The following is a 24,153-nucleotide window of genomic DNA, read 5'->3' as shown; positions in this document are numbered from 1 at the left end:
CCAACTCAGGACCAGTGACTACCTCTTTAGGCAACTGCAGTTCTAAGAAGAATAGGATGAATTTATACTCCTGCATGGACGACGGTCTCTCCCCAATAAATTGGCAATGATCAGTGTTGATGGTAGAAGCAGATTCCAGCTACTGTGATAGTACAGGAGCCAAAGGTGGAAACTGAAGCAGATTAGAAATATCTGACTACCCTCTAATCCAATAACTGCTCAGCTTTCAAAGCAAACATGGGAGCTAGTGCCAGAGTGGCTGACTCTGCTGCCAAATACATGGGCTACTGTTGCTTTCATTCAAAAAAATGTTCTCGTAGCCTTTGATGCATGGGCTATTGCTGCTTCAGTCAGACTCAGATGAGCCTGAGATGTCTGCAACAAGAGTGCTAAGTTTGGCCCTTACAATATTTATTAGCAACATTCTTACTAGAGTGGTTACAACTGTTGTAAGAATTGATAACACACGTCTTTACTCTTATGATACTTCTGTTTGTGTATGAACACACCTGCAGACAGCTGACTTTGAAGTCTTAGCACAGATTTTCCTTATCTGGCCTCAGACCAAGTACAGAAGGGAAAAGCTGGAGAGGTGGCCTTTTTGTATCACTTCACTTGTTGCTCCAAAATATGAAATTAAAGCACTTTCCTTTTGCTAGCCAGCAAAATCTGTTATCAGTCAAAGCATATTTCAGACTGAGCAGGTACCTAAAAAAAGAAGTCCTAGACTGGGATCTGACAAGTGGCAGTTAGCACAGAAGATTTGGGATTGGCTAACAAGCTGCTTCTTGTCACCAAATGTACATGGTTTGATTTCTCTCACTTCTCTTTGTCTATTGTGTCTCAGCAAGTCACATAACCTTACCTGGTTAATACATAATGAAATAAAAATATACATAAATAAATAAACTGCAGGCCCACTCACAGAAAGTGTAAAGAAAAAAAAAAGAAAAATAAAGAAAAACAAGCTACACGAATTCAAAACTGACCATGATAATTTTGATACATGAGACTGCAGGGAGCAGCTGAGAATCTACAAATTGTAGTGAGACAGCTGAGTCAGTTCATCACAACTCCATCAGAAAGGAACTGAAGACCATGAACATATTCTACCCATTCTGTACACCAAAATGGGAAGTTTGATGATGGAAAGACACTGGCACCAGGTAACAGGTGCTTGAAAATCCAAGGTCTGAAGTCGGTGCTTTCACTGTGAAATGTCCTAATTAAGAAATTTCAGTATCCAAAGCAACATGGACCTACATTGCACCTTGAACAACTAAGCACTACTGGTAACAGTGGCAGTATATAGAAAAAAATAAAATATCAATTAAGAGAGAAAAAATGTTAAATTTTTTTTCTAGGTGATTTTACACCTCATGCTTGCTGAGTATCAGGCCTCTCACAGATCATGTAGGCCCAAGGAGACTGCCATCTAGCCAGCCATCAGGGTGTATATGAAATACTCTAATCCAAGTACCTATATGTCAGCTCTGATGAATCACACTCAGCAATGCAACTCCACACACACACACACACACACACACACACACACACACACACACACACACACACACACACACACACACACACACACACACACACACACACACACACACACACACACACACACACACACACACACACACACACACATGCACACACACACACACAGCTACAGTGCTTGGTGCTTGCCAAGTATACACATACTGGTCCTGTACAGCACTAATCAATACCCAGACTCTGCTGGGCTTCAGTGTTGCTTTCAGACCAGGATAATGCCCTCCTACAAGTACAAACTAGTCATCATCTGACATTCACTCCCATCTTCTCTGGTCGGCTCATCCAGTGTCCGAAGTCAACAGTCAGTCAAGTCATGGGTCATCCTGGTCACAACTGTGGCCATATCCAGACAGCCCAAGTGGCATGGAAGGTTAAAGCCCCGACTACAACCCAGATAATCAAAGACTGATGAGCAGCTCCAGTGGCTGACAGAACTGGCAGGGGAGGATAAATGTCATTCATCCTGTGGAGGGGACAGGGTCGAAAAGGAAACATACTGCCACAATCCCTCAGAGGAGGGGTGGGGTTGCATAGGTATCTTACTGTCTCACTTCCAATTTTGGGAGGATTTATGGTCAGTAGGTGTGGTGGTAAAAAAGCATTAAAAACATCTGTGTTTCTCTCTGGGATAAAGCCAACTGTGTTAAATTCAACTTGCAGAGTTTGACAGTATACCCCCAAATATATAAAAAGGTAAACAAAATTCATGCCACAGATGAAAAAGTTCCTAGCTATAGCTATGAAGGATGCATAATTTTGGTTCACTGAGATGAAACCAACAATAATCAGCAACGGCATAGTCACCAATGTTTATAAACACTAATGGATAACCAGCTAACTCAGTCTGATAGGCATGTATTAAAACAAGCATGTGGGCTATCAGAGAAATCAAAGAGCTTACCTTAGGAAATCGTTCTTTGTAGACATGATTCATCATTACAATCTCATTATCAAAGGAGATAGGAGCTCGGCCAGGGCTGCAAATGACAAAGCAAGAAAAAAATTAGTTATGTGCCAACTTGCATAAAAATGCAGACTTACTACAACACTTTTCATGCAAAAGAGAATGAATTTGTGAACAGTTCCTTTTCAACATGTTTTCATCTCAGGTCACCTAACGATGTTTTGCACACTGTATAGTGCTTTTCCTTTTTATTTCTTTGGCTAATTTCAAGAACGTGTTTGTTGCCATATATGTCTCAAGTTTCCTCTTCCAGTCTTCGACCCTCTACATATGCTCAGGAATCCTGACTCCTGTTAAAATACTATGAAAACTGTTGGCATCCTCTTACTTCACTTTCTTGTGTTCTTAATAAATAGCTTAATGTCAGAAAACTAAAAATCAAATTGCTCTTTTCAAGAGGAGGAAGATGGGATTTGATGTGGCCCACGGTTAGTCAAAAAAAAAAGCTACGGCTGATGACTATCTGGATAGATAAGACACTATAGTCAGAAGGCTCCTGTTTTCAAAGTTCACAAAACCCACAACATTCTGGAAAGACTAAAAAATGTTACAAAAACAAACCATTCCAGAAGCCAAAATCTGTCCACACTGTTTATTAACAAATCAAATGTTGTTTGTCTCTTCGGCTTTTCCCGGTTAGGGGTCACCACAGCGGAACTCCGGTCTGCTAATGACTGGCAGTATATTTTTATGGTGCTGAGTAGCCAGCCCGACGCCCAACTTTCAGCGAAGGCACGCCCATTCACACATGTCTTTTGGAGCCACTCGACCATGGGTGGACATGCAGATTCCACACAGAAGGTGCTCCAGTCGAGAATCGAACAGGAGAACCTCTTGCTGTGAGGCAACAACGCTACCGCTGCACCACTGCAGATTCTTATTAATAAATCAAATAAAAATTCATAATTAAAATGCCAGCACTAAAGTTATTGAAAGGAGTTAGGTGGAGTGTATGTTTTTACTTTGATGAAGTCCCCAGATCTTAAAGGGACAAAAGCGCTTGGGGAAAATTTATGGTGTTGTTAGCTACACAGAGTTTTAATCATGTGTTTATTTGATTTTTAATAAACAGTATGGACTAATTTCGGCTTCTGGAGTGGTTGGTTTGTGACAAGTTTGGCACAAGTTGTTTGCATTTTGCTGGACAATAAAATGTTACTTCGTGGGAACTTCTCTGAAGAATGTCTCAAATCAAAATGGACATGATACCTACAACTGGGAAATGGTACCACTGGAAATGTAAACTAGATGAGTCAAATTTAACTAACTTCCATCTCCAGGAAACCATCTCCATTTCACCGGTTTACTGAGAGAAGTGGTTTTGGGTAAGAATGAAGTATACTACAATAAACTTTCAGTTAACCAGAACTCAAGCAACCAGCAAAAAAAATTGAAGAAATACGGTACAATTTGTATTTTCTGTTTTCGCCCCACAGAAACATACCTTATGTTTTTAGAGTTTTAAAAAGGAAAATAGGAATAAATTCCCCCCTCTCTCCCCAACCTGAGAACAAGTCAAACCAAACAAGTAGTAAAAGGTACAGTATTAGTCAGGCCTATTTCTAATAGTAAGTCTCAAGCAACCAGAAACTACAGTTAGTTATCCAGCATTTACCAATCCACATGGGTGCCGGGTGAGAGTTTACTGAAATTGTGCTCTGGTTGCATGGTCTTTTTATGTTATCCCATGTCTTGCTGGCAAGCAAAACATAGTCCTTGTGGGAAATGTCTGAATACTAGAGCTCTATATCTATAAAAGACAGGCTTCTATTAGGTAAGTGACCAAAAGTAACACATTTATTCAGGAGACCAGTGGTATTCTGGAGAAATAGTGTGTGTGTTTTTAAAGGACAACACAAGACACACCATTTTACCTTCCTACAGTGTATTTTCCACACCTTACAAAATGATCTCCAAGTACCAAATCTGTGTCTTCCAGCCCTATGACAAAGACAAACTGAGTTTGGGTAGTTCCCGGAGTAAAGGAGAAGTTGATTGGAGAGAGAGACTTAATGAGAAGCCACCTACTTACCTCTCTACAGAAGAGGAGAGGCTGTAGCAGGGCAGATGCACTGACAGTCATCCACAGTGAAGACTGCAGACCCAATGTGAAGAACCTATCTGCAGGGGACTTGGGGCTGCTTGTTGGTTAAGTACCTTGTTACATCCCCTGGAAGTGAGAGACAGCCTCATGCTGTGGTCAATGCAAACCAGTCCTTAAGCTTTATAAAGGTACATGCAAATGAAAAAATACAGATTAAGGATTAGACCCTGTTGTCCTATCGATGGCTTTGCTGTAGCATTCTCTTGCTCTGTATTGGAAGCAAGTGGACATAGCCACAGTGGTATATGGAAGCAAACTGTAAAAAAACTGATCACTACTCTAACACTGGCAATTATATACTATTCAAATTCTTTGGTACCACCACTTTGGATCAGATGGAATAATGCAACAGTTGTATAGGAATTTGTCATTTTGGCTTTTAAATCATACAAGTCATCACATTTTAAGTTATCTCACCCAGCAGAGCAAGCTCTTCCTTCTTCCTTTCATTCCCACAGGATTATAAATCTACTGAGTAGGTTTCCAGTGTCAGTGGCTCAACAGATAGCAGCACATTCACTCTGACACTGGAAGATCAGAAAACTAGAGGTTCTGTTCCTCCACCAGGGCAGAGACTCCTTAACCAATACTGTCAAAGTAGTGCAATATAAAAAAGGGTGATGCATTCTTGGGTTGTCTTTTACTTGAGACATTAAGCCAAGGTCCTCTATGCCTGAGTTGATAGCTCAAATGGACGCAAAACCTCCAATGGTACTTACCAAAAGAGAAGGGAGTTCCTTGTTATAAAGTATTCAAAATTCAAACATATTTCCACTCATTTACAAAAATGCACTAAAACAACAACCAACATATATGGGTCTGCTCACATTAGTCGAGTAGCCCATATGTCAACCTTGAAAACACCAACTGCAAAAGTTCAACAAACCAGAAGTCAACACACTACTACACATATGCCAAGAAACAATCTTGGCATATGCAATACTCCTAAAACAAAAACAAAGAAATAATTTATTTTTTATTTGCAGGCCAAGCTCCTCTTGCACCCCCCCCATACCCCTCCGTTAACTATATATACTAACTCTAAGATCGCACAATGCCCAGGGAAAGGGAATATTCCCCTACCTGGATACTGTTGATCGCGCACACCTGTGAACCAAAAAGAGGTCAATGAAACATGTCCACAGCATGCATTTAGACCAAAGGCAGGACACCTCTCATCCATCATTTTTGTTTTTATTTACCGTGACCAAAACTTTAAATTCTTTAACACCTCAGACAAATTACATTACATATTATACAAAACATGCCATCACTTGTTCCCTTCCATATATACTACACTCCTGACAGTACTATTTACTCTTTCAACCCTATTAGCCTTCTTTTCCTTATAATTCACATACAGTACAACAGTCACATTTATCTGTTTTCAGTCCTTCTACCTTACACATACCAAAATATTTTCTACAATCTTTTTATCCTATTACAACACAGGAAAAACACGGTCTACATATTTTTCTACATTACTTACCCTGCATAAACCTTACATTTCCTTTATCAGGTAATTTATGAAAGGACATCTGCCAAATAAAATTGTGGCATTTATATATATCTTTATAAATGTCCTGTCGTTTTTTAATCCTTCTTTCTTCCTGACATCCAAATTCAGGTATCTATCTTATACATAATTGTCCTTTATTACCTTCTTTTATCATAGCTATTTGTTTTATATTTTTTTAAATTTAACATCCACATAAAACATCATAATTGGTATTTTTTCATTTCCTTTTCTTCATTGATCTTTACCTTTCTTAAACCTTTCCCAAATCCCCTTATATTTCTTATGCAGTACCTTACCATACATGTTCCTTTACCCTCTTTCTTTGCAAAATAAAAATAATATAAAGAAATTACCCCCCCCCCATCATGTGTAATAAATGTAATCCTCTTTTGTTTCTATCTTTATGCAAAGTAGCTCTTTTTAAAGGGTCTTGGACTGAATTCCAAACCAGTTGCACTTGGCGAGTTAATACATACCTCAAAGAGTTGTAACTCGATGACTCATAGTGGAAGCTGATCTTCTCATAACTTTCTTGTTTCATTTTTCCAATGTATTCTATTAGCCCAATCAGCAATTATTCCATACCCCAATTACATCCAAATTTTACAACAATGCATTACAATGATATGCAAAGCCAATTATTTCTTTACCTCCTAACATTTATTTAACAGATTTAGAAAAAAAAAGGAAAAATCTAGCTTCTCTATCTCCCTTTACTTTAAGCATATTTGCTTTCCCTTCTTAAACTAATTTGCGTAAAATCTTTACAAATCTTAACATCCTGTGAAACTTTCCATTTTCTTTCCTTATATCACAATTATAATCACCTGTTATAACATCCCTACCAACTAAAAAAAAATGCTTTTCTTCCTCCAGAAACACACTTCCTTCACCATAATTGGCATATGTATACAGAACTATTACAGGAAAGCCTTATTGTTTTTTTTTTTTTTTTTTTTTGGAAAGACTTGTTTTTTTTAAGTCTAATATCCACTTCCCTTCTTCCAAACCTTACCAACATCTAACCTAAAACTGTTAAACTTATTAACTTAATTTAGATATCCCACAATGCAGTTTTCAGTCTCCACAGTCCATTCCAATCTTCTGTCTCATAATAATTTAAATTATTTTCTTTGTTCTGTATTCACATTTCTTACATCTCTCTAACACAATACATCTTTCTTAATGTCTTTACAATACATTTACACTTAATATACCATTAACATTTAATGTAGCAATCAGACGTTATCCATTTCTTCACTTTCCCTGATATATTTATGTTTGTTTTTTCTCTTATACATCTTTTTACTAACAAATGTCTCAGTCTGTACTTCTCCCACACTTTCTACATTAATACTACTAAAATCAAACTACTTCAGTTTCTTAAACTCCATACACACTACTTGTAGCAACAAGGTAAATGCTACTTTTCAAATAATGTATTACCCTTCCATCCAGCATCAGCTTTCACTTCAATTTTTAAAAAATATTTATAATGTCATGTACATCATTTTCACCTTCGGTAACAGTTGATTTATTCTTTGCACCCCACTTGTGTTTCTTTGTCATTCAAACCTTCATATTCATCTTATTCATTACAATCAAATCACAACTGACCTTTATTACACTTACTGAAAATTTACTTGCACTGCTCTCTGGCATATCCCTTTCCACAATGAAAAGGACAGAAACTAACCAAAGGTTGTAAAGTATCAGAGAAAAAACACATTTGTCTGTCAACATTTTTATTTCCCCTCTGTTTTCCTTAACATAGCATACATTTGGCAAATGATTTTGTTTTATATGCAACACAAGCCGTGTTTCTCACCCCATCCACTCAAAGTCCAAAAATTATCACTTGAAAAATTCTACATCTGCTAATTCTATATCATCATTTCAAATTGCATCCATATTTTTTCTTTACTTTTACAGTCATATCAGTTAACAAAATGTCTGCCCAAGGTTTTTTCTGCATATGGAAAAAAAAATCACTCGTCAAATTTGAAAGCAAGCTGTTGACTTTCAAATTTGTTGTCAAGTTGTACAAAAGAATACAAGTCACATTAAAATTCAACAGCTTTACAGTTTTGCCTCTCAGCATATACCTATTCATGCCATTTCCATATTTCACTCTTATCAAAAGGCACTTATTCTAATTCAAAACTGTACTGCTTTGATAAATCTGGCAATCTCCATGGAAGAGTTTTGTGGTTAAATACCTCCAATAGTAACTTTGTGATCCTCATGTTCCAGAAACATCCAAATTTGCACATCTGCAGACCTTCTTGCTCCAAAAAACCTCCATATTTAATTCCTTTGCTAAAATGTACTCCACCCCAAAAAAAAAAAATTCCACTCCCAAGAAACTTTGTTTCAACAATATCACTCTGTGATAAGGCAGTAACATCAGCAGGTTCACACTTGGAAATGATCGCCTTCAAAATGCTTATCCAAATCATCACGATACCATGGCTACCACAATCTCACCATCAGCCGCTTATCTAAATCATCACATGATACCGTGGTTAACACAATCTTGCCATCAGCCACTTATCCAGATCATCACATGATACCATGGTTACCACAATCTCACCATCAGCCACTGCAGTAACCACTTCAGTCTTAGACTAACTGACGTAGAGTCTCTTACATCTTTATGTAATACAGTAGCTATTCCCCCTCCCAGTAAAAAATGGTAAGTTAATTTCCTCAGTGCCCTGGCCAAACTTATCCTAGTCATTATGAACACCAGCTCTCATCTCCTCTGAAAATATGACACAGTCCTGGGGGGGAGACTAACCTAGTTAGTAAATCATAAAAGGTGCCAAGGAATTCACAATTCTTTTACTATGTAGTGTCATTCATAGCCTGCCCTCTTTCCTTCATAGTACAACTTTAAATCTACTGGGATCTGAGAAAATATCAAAATATTCACAACCCTAACTTGGAGCTTCCGGATATTATAATCACCCTTAACAAATCCAGCTATTATTTCACTCCTAGCTGTTCCCATCAATGCCACTCAAAGATCAAGGAAATACCATAATTGAGGCTTTAGAATATCAAACCAAATGCCATCGTGTTACAGTGCTAATTGCCCAAGCAATGACTGGCACACTTACACCTCAAAAGTAGATATGCTCAGCATTTCATAGACGTTGTTAATACCAATCCACTGGGGCAAACTGTAAAACTATCTATACAGGTTTTAATTTCCTTGCTCTAGTCCTTACTAAACTAGCTCCTGCCTGTACCCCAGCCTACATCTCCTCATCCCTGATTAAATCCGACACATCCAACCTAAATATAATGGGAAATTCAGAAATAAACCTCTGTGGAGAACCTCCCTTTTTAATAAACTGTATAGCAAAAAGAGAAAAACAATAAAAAGTTGTAAGAAACACTTGTCCTCCTTCCTTAAGACAACAATGAAATAAGCCAGTAAGGAATTTAAAAGCACTACTAAAAAATCTAAAGGACACTACAAATTTAAGGCCACAACATATAGGTTTATAGGTGTGTACTAGGCTAATGGCCCTGGAGCCTTTATAAGCCTAGCCCAATTCCCTGGCATCATGCCGCCCAATGTTATTACTAAAGAAAACTAAAAATCTTTCTTCAATTAAATCAGGAAACTAAGGAATTATGTCCAACAATGCAGTGAACTCATCCATAATATCACACTTTCTGATCAAGGATATAGCAAACATATCATCAGACAACTTTGGTGCTAACTCTTCCCACCTACATATAATGTTGCCCTCACTATTCTTGACAATTTGGTTTCCCTGAAACCATCTTGGAACAGGTCTTAGAAATTCCTGTAAGAGACTAAAAATAAAACTTCAGCAGATGAACCAAATAACATACCAGTCTACATTCTCATCAGTGTGCCAAGTGTGCACTATTCAAACCTCTGTCTCAGCATATCCACATGGTTTTTATCTGCTACCTGAAGAACAGCCCTTGTAACTCCTCTACACAAGATGGGTTCTCAAGCTAAATAAAAAAAATGTAGCACTATAGCATTCAACAAAAGAGCAGTTCCTACCTCATATGTTATTACTGGTACTCCTTCAGGCAGATACAGTCATGAAGAGTCCTGGGGACTTAGGTGGACAACTCTCTGATTTGATCATCTTTCCACCATAGTGAGGAAATCCTTGTATTTTTCCAAATCGATTTCTACGGGAATATCTTTAAGATCCAAAGTACTCTTTCCTTAACACAGAGCCATCATCAGAAACAATGCCACCTTTGATACACATCAATTAATGCACATCATTTAACCAGAAAAACCTCAGTAATTTTTAACTAAAGAAATTACATGGCTTAAATCATTCAACTATCCTGACAGACTAGCACAACTCTTCTATTACTAGCACACTAGCTACTCATACTCTTGCCCTTCTTGGGGCCATGGGAGACACAATCCTATTTGTCTTCCTACTTCCTAGCAAAACCAGTGTCTCTACAAACACCTGTACTAGGGATCAAAAGCTATATTCACAAATAAACAAGACTGGTTAGAGGGACAGGTTCCTAATTCAACATATTCCCAGCATATGGAATAAATTACCATTAAAGATCAAGCAAAGTACTACTTTAACTTTAAGGGTAGTCTTCATGACAGGATGGGTAGACACAAACTTACACCAAGGTAATCATGCACATCTCTGTTCAGCTTGGGAGGCAATCACTATTAAATACTTGTAAAGGGTGGCAATTAGTTTTACATGTCCAGACATCTTATTGCTCCTGCAATCATTTGCCTAATATTGTTCCTATGTTACTACATTTCTATGACAAAGGACTTAAACCATATAATGCCAATGGTAAAAAAAAAAAATAATAATAATAAAAATAATGACACATTTTACAAAAATTCTGAAATAGCCAGTAATTCTGAGTACTGTCACTCAAAGTAAATAGAATAGTCTGGGATGGTCAACATTTTGCTGTCTTCTGTGAACAACAAATGCATTTTGGTAAGGAGAAAGCTTAGATGACAAAAAGTCATGCCTGCATGGCCAAAGCAATGGGCTAATTTGATACAGAAAAAAAAATGTTTATAACTTTACATGGGTAGTAATACTGCAAACAATGTAGGGTTATTTTTTTCAGGTTCTGCAATTTCAGAATGCTGATCACTTAGCACAGATGTTTTCATTAAGCTTACCAATTCCTAATATATTCTGGGCTGCATTCTTTGTGTATTTTGAGTAGTATGTACAAACATCTTTTTCTTAGTTATTTAAGAGTGTTTCTACAAAGTCATTAACACTAAACAAAAGTGATTTCACTATTTTTCAGCTTTTTGGAGCAGATGTCATTGGGGGTCCTCTTGTAATCCATTGTAGTGCATGCAAATAGGTTATTGCCTGTCTGCCTCCTGTACATAATCTGAGGTGGCCATTACAACCACTGCTCCATGCTTGCCTACTGGTTTTATTATGACATGGTTATTTTCCTTCACTCTCTGAATGGTTTTGCATTCCTAGAAGCTTTTATTCTTTATACAAGACTGTCAATGGGACACACTGAGTCTAACTGTGCAACTTTCCTGTGTGTGAAGATAAGTCTTAGTTTAGGGTTCCAGGTGGAATTCTTTATTATAGTTGATCATTTTAGCAACCTGTTTCTGTGTTAGTTATATCCCAGTCTTCTCTGTTGTGGATCACTTAAATAAAATTACATGAATAAAAAAGTAATCTAAGTAAAGAATTAGAGCAGTTTAAATTATAAATACTAACCTTTATTAAAATAAAATTTAAAGGAGAAGCAATGCCCCCGGCAATTTGACAAAGGCGATAAAGCTCTGACAATGACATAGATGATTTGAGTATTTAACAGCAGGGGAGGAAAATATGGGAAATGTGTGGGTATGGCTTGCCCAACCCTGGGAGGTTGGGGGGGTTGGTGACTTCCAGACTGGCTTTTGTATCTCTGCAGTTCCAAGTGTGCAGGTCTGAAAGCACAGAAACCAGGAGCCAGAGATGTGGGATGTACAAAGAAGCACACATGCTCAGAAGTGGGGTATTAGTGGTCCCTGCAATGATGCACATTCTCATGTCACAACCACCACCATCACCAGGGGCAGGGTTAGGGGTTAGAATAAACATGTCATCACTGTTCACATCCTACTGTGAGTGTGAACAGTGACACAAGTAATTCTAATGGCTGTCTGGATGACAGGCTCTGCTAGACAGCTCACCCTGTACTGTACTGTGCTCCGTACATACCTAGTATGGGGAGGAATGGGCCGAATCTCATGAGGAGAAGCTTGACGGTCAGCTGACACAGGGGCAAAAAGCATGGAAAAAAGGGAAAAACAAATAATAAAGGTGAAGCTTTTTCTAAAGGACTCAAATTTTAAATGCATTTTAAACTGATTCCATCACAGACACCATCCATGATGTCACATCTTAGTTGCCACTTAGTTTCACAGTAAAAACATGAAGTGTTATTGTCACCACCATTTTTTTCTACATGTGACAACTTATAGTGCTTGGAACCTCAAAGCATTAATTAACATAGACATTCTACAACGCTTTAATGTTTAACCAGTACATTTTTCACCTTAAGATTTTTTGTTACTGCATTCTCTGCTCTAATTCCTGGAAGGGTGTTAATTACACATTAACACACACCCTGGAGGGCATTATTTGGTTAGAGAATGGGCTCTCTGTAAAATTGTTGCAATTTACTTATTTTTTTACGTACTACATTTTTTTTTATATATTTTTGATGTAAAATAGTTCCTCCACCTAATGTTTTCGCTGGAAAGTCTCTCTGGAGAGACTTAAAAAGGTCAGCAGCAACAGATCAAAAAAATATTTTTTTTTAATCCAAAGGAGCATCCAAAAGTTTGGCCTTAAAGTCATCAGACAAAGCCAGGAATAATGCCTCATACCAGAATGAAAAGGCAGCAGCCATGCTAGAGGCATCAGTTGCAACACAGCTGTACCTGACTGAGGGACAGACAACTTAAGGAGTAGAGACTAGCAGGGAAAGGAACAAAGCCTTCCCTCAGACTCAGGAACGTCAGAAACCATCTTAGAAACCTGAGAAAGGACAGCCACAGCATACCTGGTCATACAAGACTGGTAGTTAATGGCCCTAAAGGATAAAGTGGCAGCAGTGTAAACTTTTTTTTTCCCCTGCCTTTCCATAGCCCTACTGCCCTTATCAGAAGAACTCAGCTTGATAGAAGTCAATAACTTACAAGGCATGTCTGAAGAGACTGACACTACAGAAGGGTTAGCAGAGCTGCATTTATTAAGAAATTTGCACTCATCAGGCACTTTATAGAATGTTTCTGGCTTCCTGGGTACAGAGGGCTGAGAGTCAGGGGTTATAGACACTGTTAAGAAAGTATCCAAAAGAGATGCAGAACAAGAGGAACAGCTGACGGCTTAGGAGTCTCCATTTGAAGGAGCTCACAGTATATTTTCTGAATCTCAGAAACTTGAGAGTAATTTCACTTAAAATAATCCACCATAAGGGCAATGGTATACCCAAAGTAGAGTTCTTCCAGTGGGGAATCAGGGCTTATGGGGTTCTCCTCCTCTGAACCATAGTCCATGGGGGAAATGATTTGGGAAGAGTGAGCCAATGGTTCCTCCCCAGAGTCTAGGTCCTCATCGAGGAATCCAAATTCCTAGACCTCTTGAGTGGAGTGAAAGACCAGGGAGAAGCACACACAGAGACTTCTTGAGGAGGCTTCAAGGCAATCAAAGTATTAAATAAACCAAGAGTGAAATCCTGCTATTCACGTTGGGGATCCTTAGCAACAGGGTAAATACTCTTTGTTTTCTATTTCTTTTTCTACGGGACTCCACATGAAACACCATCAGAGGGTCAGATCCCTGGTGAGTCCCAATAATAGTTGCAGGGATCTATTCCCTAAGATCTGAGAAATTCCTCTCAGTCCTTCAGATGTAATCAGCTGAGGTTCTGCCTAAACATCAGGCAAAGAAAGCCTCCGAGGATACATGGCAGCATCTGATGGGTTTGAGACAGACTGGCTTTCACCTATAGGATCAGACCTAATTTTTTTGTCCTCCTTCTTGACAGATGGCTGGCCTCAGGATGAGAGGATTCTGCCATAGCACCTAGGATCAACAACTTAAAGATGTTGGTTCTTCAGGTATACGGACAAAGAGGACAGACGACTACAGAGGGTCTTAGACACAAATGTCAGGCAGACAGAGCACTGGGTAGGATAATGGGAAGCACCCAAACACAAGAAACACTGGTCATGATGGCTTTTATGGGGAATCTACCTCCAAAACTGACATTTTCCCTTTCTGGATGACATATGCATAATAACCATAAAAAAAAAAAAAAAAAACCAGGAGAGAGAGAAAAAAACCCAACAGAGCACTTATCTGAAAACACGGCTTGGTAACCAGCACAGTAGCAGGACATTCAGACTGATGTTCAACAATAGCGTTCAGACTGGCAGCATAGAAGTTCTGAGTGTTCATGTCTGTATGTCACCTTTATGTCCTACACCTTGCGCATGTGATGTACGACACTTATAAGAACTAAAGGCTTTAGCATATTGGCTGGATGTTGTGCTATCCTTTACACGAGATCCCTTAGGTAAAGGATATGCAACAGTGATATGAAAAGACATCAAAATGTACTTTTCCTTTTCTACAATACAAATAAAAGCATCTTAAAACAAAGTAGGACAAGAGTTAAAGTTGTTATACAACATTCAAAGTGCTGCTGCTTATCAAAAATAACATATAAAAGAATCATCATTCCCAAACTACATTATCTGGTCTGCAACAAGGAACACGGATACAAATGGTAGTAATCAGAGACTTGATAATAACAATTTGTAAATCAAAGCAAGTTTCTGTTGAAATGAATTACTAGTTAAGAAAACAAAGACGTGTAGAAGTCCAACGTTTCTGGCAGCTTCAAAAGCTGTTACACGCTTAATGCTGCCACACACAGTGGCTAGAGGCAAAGTTCACCTTTTACCACCCCCATGTTTAAAAAATATTACCCATTCCATTGCGACACTTTTGTTATTTGACAGTAGAAAAGTGTCTTAACAGCTTTCATGGCTGTCTGTAGGTTTCCAATGCAGTAGTCTGGTGCTGCTGAGTAGTACTGCAATCATCACTAATAATGAGGTCGATAAATAAGAACTTTGTTTTATGTCTGTTACAGTGAGGTTCATATGTATGAAAAGCACTATAACAAAGTTAGCACCCCTCAACCATCTCCCAATACACAGCAGAATGAGTCTATATTAGTCAAACGAAAACCAGAATGCGGAAATCCACTTTGAGCGACACAAAATGAGCGAATGTCTCAAACATTGAACCACAAAAATAAAAAAAGCAACACACGAAAACATTTACTGTTTTATGCAGGGGACAAGCCCCCCTGCACCCCCACACCCCCGCTACTTAAATATACCAACTCTGAGATCGCACTCCATTGAAGTAAAGGGAAGAATTCCCTATGGCGATTTCCATTCATTCCTTCGATATTTGCGACATTCGCTCATTTTGTGTCGCTCAAAGTGGATTTGCGCATTCTGATTTTCATTCGGATAATATTGACCCCAGCAGAACTAGTGGACTCCGTGTGCTGCAAGCAGTTTCCATTGTGTCTAATAATAAAGAACCATACTATCAAGAGAAACAGTAGCTAAAATTGCTCCCCTCCCATTTAGTGACATCCATGCTAGTTCTGTAATTATTTCCTCACACATGCAGTCTCCTGATCAAGTGCTATATCACTCTGCAGAATGAAATTTTCCAGGCCCTTAATGCTGTTGCTGCAGTAAGCCAAGGCAGCCATGCTGCCCCCCCCCCCCCACACACACACACACACATGGCCTACATAATAAAGAACAGTAGTGAATAAAACAGGTCATATAAAACAGGTCATAAGAAGACCACATAAATGGGAGAACAGTAATCATGACAGACGTACACACACACACACATATATATGTATATATATATATATATATATATATATATATATATATATATATATGAACACATAGAATTTTTGGATTGGATCTGTGGCACAGAAGGATAAAGCCACCACTGCAACCCAAAAGCCTCAGAATTGATTAGTGATATAGGTGAATAAGCAGTTGAAGAGGAAAGCTGGAAGTGAACAGCATTGGTTTGTACATCCAGGGGTGAGAAAGATAGTGCAGTCTTCTGCACCCTTAATGGTATGAGTGTAAGAGGTTAGGGACAGACACCTGGCACTGCCAAGCTGCATCTATGTGAATGATCATGCTCATAGGGCAAGGCACAGCAGGCCTTCAGCTCTGAAAGGGGGCATGTTCATTCCCAGGGGAGTGATTAGGGCTGGACAACACAAAAAAACTCATGGCTGCCAGAATGACAGCTGTATAACAACCAGATCTAACTCCAGTGATGGGGGGAAATGAATGGGCACGGGAAAACTGGTGACTAAATGGTTGTTGGGTATAGGGGGACAAAAAAAAGACATAAAAGAGTTACATATACTGTTTCTATGAATATATAGCAAATCACAGGACCTTTGTGGTACTCAACATGAATTAATTTGGACATTCATTCTTACGAACTGTCCTGCATAAACTGCAAGTCACAGCTACACTAAAGTTCAATCAATGAGGAGATAGCAGCAAAGTTGTACCTCAAGTTAGTATGCACACACTACCTCCCACTTCCCATACAATCCACAATGACATTCTCATCTTTTCAGAATGCACAGATGAGTAAGGCAGTTATCATAACAAATGAATGAAGTCTCACAATCTCTCTCTCTCATTTCATAGATAAGCCTAATAATACATTGCTCAACCTTTGCAGATATAGGATGGACATAGAAGGCTATAAATACCAGTCTAATTACTGTGCAGGCAGGGTACTGAAATACCATTCTTTTCCTAATAACCCACTTAATTTAATTAAGGCTCATTGGGGTGTGAGAGCTTTTCCTCACACCCAGTAGATGTGAGGTGTGGATACTAATCTTGGAGAGGGTTTCAGCCAATTGCAGGACACTTCACATGCTCTCTCAGACTCAGACACACACACACACACACACACACACACACACACACACACACACACACACACACACACACACACACACACACACACACACACACACACACACACACACACACACACACACACACACACGCACATTCGCACACAGGCAATTTGGAAGACTGCCATGTCACTGCAGCATTTCAAAGGAAACCACAGCATCTAGCAGAAACATACAAAGAGTTATGTGCAAACTCCTCACAAAAGGCATCTCCACAGCCAAGAAGTGAGCTGGAGAACAAAGCACTATGAGGCAGCAATGTGACTTGCTGTGCCATTATGCTGGTCACTAAAATATCTTCTGAAGATAACGGCAGTCTGCATATCTGAGTAAAATTTAAAAATGATAAATTTTCTGCTCAATGTCCAGTTTTTATTCTGTTTTTGATCAGCTGCTGATTTCACTACAAGCTTTAGATGCATGATGTGAATGAAAAGCATATTGCTACTATGGCACTGTTTTAACCGATTTAAATTGCTGACTTAAGAATAAAACCAATCGTTATCTAACAAAATAAAGGATGCTTCATAAATAATCTAAAAATAAATCATCAGGTATGCACAGTAGTGACATTTTAAACACATCTACTGTCTGAGATACTACATACAACAAAAGCTTATCAGGGTTTACAGAAAACATCCCGTGTCAAATGGTGCACAAAATTAAGAGATGCATTTAACACACGTGTTTTAAACAACTATAAGCATTTTCTTTTTTATTTTAACACATTAGTTAAAAAAAAAAAAAAAGACCACCAGGTTTCACAAAAAGGCAAATGTAGAATGTTCCACCAAAAAGAAGGCAGCAAATGAAACAGTAAATGACCCAGGAAATCTGATGCACTTTTACCTGTCCATGGAAAATGCTTACTAAGCAAATAACATACAGAATTTAAAAACAATTCACCACGAAGGCCAAGTGAACAAAACCACTAAATAAAACAAAAAAATTCACTTCACACAGAACAACTTCTGTGTGAAGTGAATTTTTTTGTTTTAACATACAGAATTTCCGTACTGTTACCACTATATTCCTCAGTTCAGTATAAATAAAAACACTATAATTCTGTTAATATCTCTATATAGTAAGAAAAAATCCAAAGTTCTTAGCACTAAATCCAAGCGAAGATTTTATGAACATGATTTCACTTTATTTCATCAGACTGCTGGCAGTATGTGACATGTTGATTCATTGCGTGGCAAATCACCAACGATGGTTGAATGAGGTAAGGCACTAGGGTTAGGAAATTTCTCTGAGAAGTAATTAGCTGCTTAACTGACTATAAATAAATGTTGTGAGCTTCCGCATCCTGCTAATATGACAGGACCTAAACCATATTTATCACTAAAAGGTTCTTTCCACAAGGTGATGTAATACTGCCTCAAGAAACTACACCAGTATTATGCAAACATTTTGTGAAGAAAGACATATAAAAATGTGTAACACCTGTGTCCTTTCAAAACAAAGCCAATGAATAAGAGACATGGATATTTTGTTAGCCTACTTTGAATAGAAAGATAACAGATTGTCCATACAGTTATGCGTCTTGAAGAAATGCAGCCCAGTAAATAATGCTAATTCTTCTGTTTCCAGAATGTGGAATGTTACCTCTCATAATGTGGAACAAATTGGCAAAATGTAAAACATAACTAAGAAGTTCACTTCTTGGCTAAACTGTGCTACTTCATAGTTAAAAAACTTCTTTTGATGACTAAATATAATTCAGTATTTACCATAGATACTAATTTAAAAAATTCTTAACAATGAATGTGTGACCGACCCTTTCACTGTTAACCACAATACAGAACATGGACTATTTAAGACTCAGAATGATGAATGTTCCTTATAAAGTACATCTGAGAAACACAGTCCACTGTTGGATTTGTGCCTGCAGATGTACTGAAGTCGGGAGCATAAGTCACTCATATGTATTCAGAGCTACGCATCTTTTGTTCTTCAAAAAACATAAGGTCCTCACAGGGAAATTTGTTCATAGTAGACAAAATTACCCCCCCCCCCCCCACAAAAAAAAAAAAAGGTATTCTAAGGTGAGGAACAAGTACAACTGACAAACATTTTAAGTAATGCTTACGACTTAACTATGAGCAATTCTCTGGGGATGGACATGAGGAAGTTTTATTGCTACAGTGACTGTTCCTCAAATATTTACTGCAGTGGTTAAGTACTTTACACAACTTGCTATTTTCTTCAGCAGGATTATTTTGACAGTAAATCACAACCTGTGAGGGCAGGCTCAAGCAGTACTTGCCAGTGAACAGTTAACAGGATCCTGATCTGACCAAACCTGTCCTACCCCTAGACTGTCCCTTTAATGTTGGGTAAATTGATGGACAGTTGTCCATGTGACAACTTCTAAAGTGAGCTGCTCAACTTGTTACTGCCCTAACAGAATGTGGTCTAAGTGTTATGTGCAGGTTTGTAGCATTTATTACAACAGGTAATACAACACAATTAGCTAGACACTTTGACAGATTAACTGATAGTCAAGCATTCCTTCTATTTTTCTGAAGGAAATAAAAGGTGGATCTGCTCTTCCAAACTTACAGGTCCCACTACAGCATGTGAGCTGTCTTTGCATGTCTAGCATATGTCTAAGATGTTTATCATTTAGGTACCTTGGATAAAACCGGATGTTGAATGCACTGATTCAAACACGCTGAGACACAGTTTGCCATAAGAATTTCAATGACACTGTCATTGTGAATCATATAAGGGAGTTTACCATTACATATTGCAACCCAAAATACTTTTCCCTGAGGTAACGGCCACCAGAAAAAAATGTTTCCCAAAAAAGGTATCGGTACATTGGTAACATCGGCCATTTCAAATTAGGTAAAGTTATCTTTTCCAGTACAAACTGTAAGCCTCCAAAGGAGAAATAATGTCTTTTGATGAGTCACAAGTGTAGCCTGAACAGATAATGCACTGCTTTACAAGTTATGGCTGGAATGCACGTACAAACTGCAGAAACGTGAACCTTAACCAAGGAGAGCACACAATTTGCCTGAAAAAGGAAGTTTATGCTCTCAACACAAAACAGATCAAAGGGTATAAACTTTGTTACACTGTCCAACAGACAAAATCCACCTTTGCAAAGAAGGCCAAGCCCGATCGTTACTCTACCTACACCCAATCTGACCATTCATTCCATCGTAGCAGGAGATGGAAATCTCTGGGTTAAGCAAGAGCCCTATAGTCCATTTATTCCTAACTGTGAATCCAAATTAGCTTGTGCCCACTGTGTTGACAGCCAGCTGGCAGGGAACACATCAGTTTGCTGGTTCTAACGGACAGCCTACCCTTTTCCCTGGTGGCTTTTTGAGCTCCTCTACATACTAGCATCTTTAGGGAAGCATACAATTCCTATTGATTTGCTATGCAATTTGCACACAGTAGCTTGGTCTAAGCTTGAGCACCATACGCTGGAATGGCTTGCACTTTGGCTAGGTGGCACTCATGTGGCAAGCCAAAGATCCTTCCGCCCACACTGGATCAGTGAACTGGCAGCTATCATTCACACCCTTCCTCTCCCACCAACCTCTTCAGGTACCCAATTTGCTATTCAAATTCAGGTCAGCTGCAACATATTTGGGGCTTTATCCCTCTATGCCATCTATGCCATGCAGGTGACTGGTCTTTTAGTTTCTTGTCAGTAAATTATAAATTGGATGTAAATTTGATGGAAAAGGATTCAATGTTAGGAATTGGGATACTACTTGCTAAGCTGACATTTCAACATCCTGTGATTGGGATGTAAGACTTTGCCTTGTTCATGTGTTTGTAATAACTTGTAGAAAGACAAGGACCATGGAGTAAGACTGCTAAGTCATTTAAAAAGAAAACCATGGCTGTCTTGGTCAAAAGAAAGCCACAAGAATACTGTTGGACTTGTTTAACTTGTACAAATACTTTCCATACCAGGATAAAAAAACAACAGGAAGGTGTACAGCAAGACGCAAGTCAAAAAAGACATGTTTCTGTTTTGTAAATCACATTATAAGGAATCAAGGAACAAAAGAAGGGGACTTAACTGCTGAGGTGTGTTATAAACAGGCTGTTTTCAGGGGCGCCAGACTCTCTGTACTACATTCTGAGAGGTCTCATAGCCTAATTTCCATGAGCTAAGAATTCTCTTCCATCCATCCACAAACCCTTTTTCCCATTTTTGCACATGGGGTCAGGGTGTCCCTTCACTAGTGACGATCATCTACAGCCATAAAGAATTCTTATTCTTCTCAGCCAAGAATCATCTTCCAACTTAACAAGTTTGTTATCTGTTTCTGTAAACCTGGGAGATATACAGCTGGCAGAGTTTCTTTGTACAGCTGGAAAATTGTGGTTCTGCCTTGTGTGTGTGTGTGTGTGTGTGTGTGTGTGTGTGTGTGTGTGTGTGTGTGTGTGTGTGTGTATATATATATATATATATATATATATATATATATATATATATATAATTTATTTATTTATTTAAATTTGTTGACCGGGAGTGTCCGACTGGACGTAGGTCCATTTTCAGTGGAGGCCCAGGGAGAAAAGCTCCACAGTTAAAATAAACAGACAGTATATACATTGGATTACATAGTGAATAACAATTTACATAGCAATTTCTTACAACATATTTACAGATGAAGAACATAGTACATCAGTAGACAACTAGAATCTTTATCTGTGAAGTGCATACCAGACATTAACAAATGTTACAAGAAGAAGAAGTTCATGCTGTATAATAAGTACTGGCTTATGAGCATCTGAGCTTGCTATAATCAAGGTAGTTAGTGAAGTGGAAAGAAAGGTAGTGGTTGGATGGGGTGGATGATATTAGAGTGGGAGTTGCAAGGGCATAGCCAGCATGTTTTTAGTTGCGCTTTTAGTAAAGTTTTGAAGTGGGTGCATGATGGTACGGAGGTAATTGTGGGTGGGAGTGAGTTCCATAATTTGGCTATGGCGAAAGAGAATAGTGCTTCACCAGCAGAGTTATTGGCTTTAGAGATCTGCAAGTGATTTTTGCTGCTGGATCTTAGTGGTCTGGTGGTGCGATAGGGTTGGAGTAGATTCTGGAGGGATGGGACATTTAGTGGATGGTTTACTAGTATATATATATATATATATATATATATATATATATATATATATATATATATATAAAACATTAATTTCATGTAGTCTGCACATTGATTTGAATATGACCAAGATGATGGTCGTCTTAAAGTGGTGTTAAAACCTATCAAGTGCTTTTGTTTCTTTCAAGTCAATATGAAGACACCACTCATGTTTGGTTTACCTGCCCTGAACTGAAAGAATGCTGAAATGAGCTCACCACACACAATATGAAAACTGTGCTGTCACTTGCTTTATCCTTTTTGGAGGAACAGGGACATTCCTGTGTGCAGATTGCTTAAATCTTCCCACCACAGCAATTAGTTCTTCACCTACTGGGGGAGTGGATCAGTATCTTTAGGGAATTCTGCAGACTGAGTCTAGTAATTTCTGAGATATCACTGTACCTTCCTCACATGTAGCCTTGTATGAGGGTCACGGAGAATGCACAATGGCATAACTCAATGCTGAGAAAATATGGTTATTGTATCATTTAACAAATCAGAGTCCAGCAATGGATTATTCTGTCAAAACCGAACACCCATAAAACAAAAAAAAAAAAACTGAATCATAAGACATGAGTGAAAAGAGGGGAACACGACCCCCCCCCACACACACACATACATACACCATACAGGTGATTTCTCTCCCTGCACCCCTTTTCCTTATTATAACAACATCTGAGTTTGTATAACCTTGAAGGAAGTTTCAGCATTTCAATAAAATGCTTTGTCATCGAGAAGGAGCTGATGGACCATCAGATTTAATGGAAAATTCTGTCTGAAACCCTTTAATATCTGTATGATTATGCCCAGCAGGAAAGTCATTCATAACTACAGGTTCTATGAATGACCCAAAAAAAGTAACTTGATACTAGAGGAGACAGGAATGTTTTCTCACAGTTTAATTCTAGCCCAAATAAAGCATCAAAAAATTGTCAAAAACAAGACAGCAATGGCAAGGAAACTGTCTAGATAATGGGGAATGATTACATTCTAGGGACTGTAAGAGGCCTAAATAATATTAATGAAAGCTAAAAGTGACACTGCTCTATCTGAAATCCAAGATAATCTCAGTAGGACGGCCTTGTAGGATGAATAAATACATATCTTCCATGCACAGTTTTACCACTTAAAAACCCTATAAACGGAAGCAGTGTTTTCACAGTCACCATCCTGGAAGGCTTTGGGTTTATCAGGAACTGATCTCTGTGAATTTGTCTTTTTCAACTATGATTAATCTGGAGTAGAAACCCTGTACATGTTCATTAGCGAACACCTACTATGTGATGCCTTTTTTAATACTAGCAGATCCATTGATTGCAGAGTGTATCTCATACAGATACATCTGTGGGAAAGAAAGCTCTAATATTGGTTTTTGCATAACTCTGACCTGCTGCATGAAGACCCAATCTGCAGAAGGTTACCTGTTCTCATGATGACAGGTGATACTGAAAGCTGCCTCCTAGGAAAACAAGGAAGGGGCATGGGAAAGGTAAAGGTTGCAGTCATGTGGAGGTTGTAGCAGTCCTTTTTTACGGAACTAAAGCTATATATATATGTACAAAAAGGCCTTTTATAAGCATACAGATTCCTTTAAACAGTGAGATTATAGGATGGTAAATCTCTTTAAAAGCAAACATTGCCTTTGCTTTCTTTTCCAGTTCTATAATGATGTTATCCCCTGACTAGCCAAAGACCTTGGATAACTACTACATTTAAAAACTTAGTCCTAACATCTTCATCATATGGTTCTTTTCTAAACCATGCAAGTCTTTTTAATTACTACCTCTGACAC

At 38.4% G+C, this 24,153-nt stretch overlaps 1 protein-coding gene across 7 annotated transcripts in view; it reads right to left on the bottom strand.

The window, feature by feature from the left end:
* The window catches only part of MAST2 (microtubule associated serine/threonine kinase 2), a 2,532,505-nt gene that overhangs the window by 513,477 nt on the left and 1,994,875 nt on the right, over positions 1 to 24,153 (bottom strand). For all 7 annotated transcript variants that reach the window (XM_044085935.1, XM_044085937.1, XM_044085936.1 and 4 more), the window contains one exon: positions 2,465 to 2,540. In XM_044085935.1, the coding sequence (XP_043941870.1) occupies positions 2,465 to 2,540 (76 nt within the window). The remainder of the gene's footprint in view (positions 1 to 2,464; positions 2,541 to 24,153) is intronic.

The sequence above is a fragment of the Protopterus annectens genome, chromosome 10.part0, assembly GCF_019279795.1.
Source record: "Protopterus annectens isolate FY-2018-M chromosome 10.part0, PAN1.0, whole genome shotgun sequence".
In the NCBI taxonomy this organism is placed as follows: Eukaryota; Metazoa; Chordata; order Ceratodontiformes; family Protopteridae; genus Protopterus; species Protopterus annectens.
Note: the sequence above shows the minus strand (reverse complement) of the source record. Positions and strands in the feature narration are given on the sequence as shown.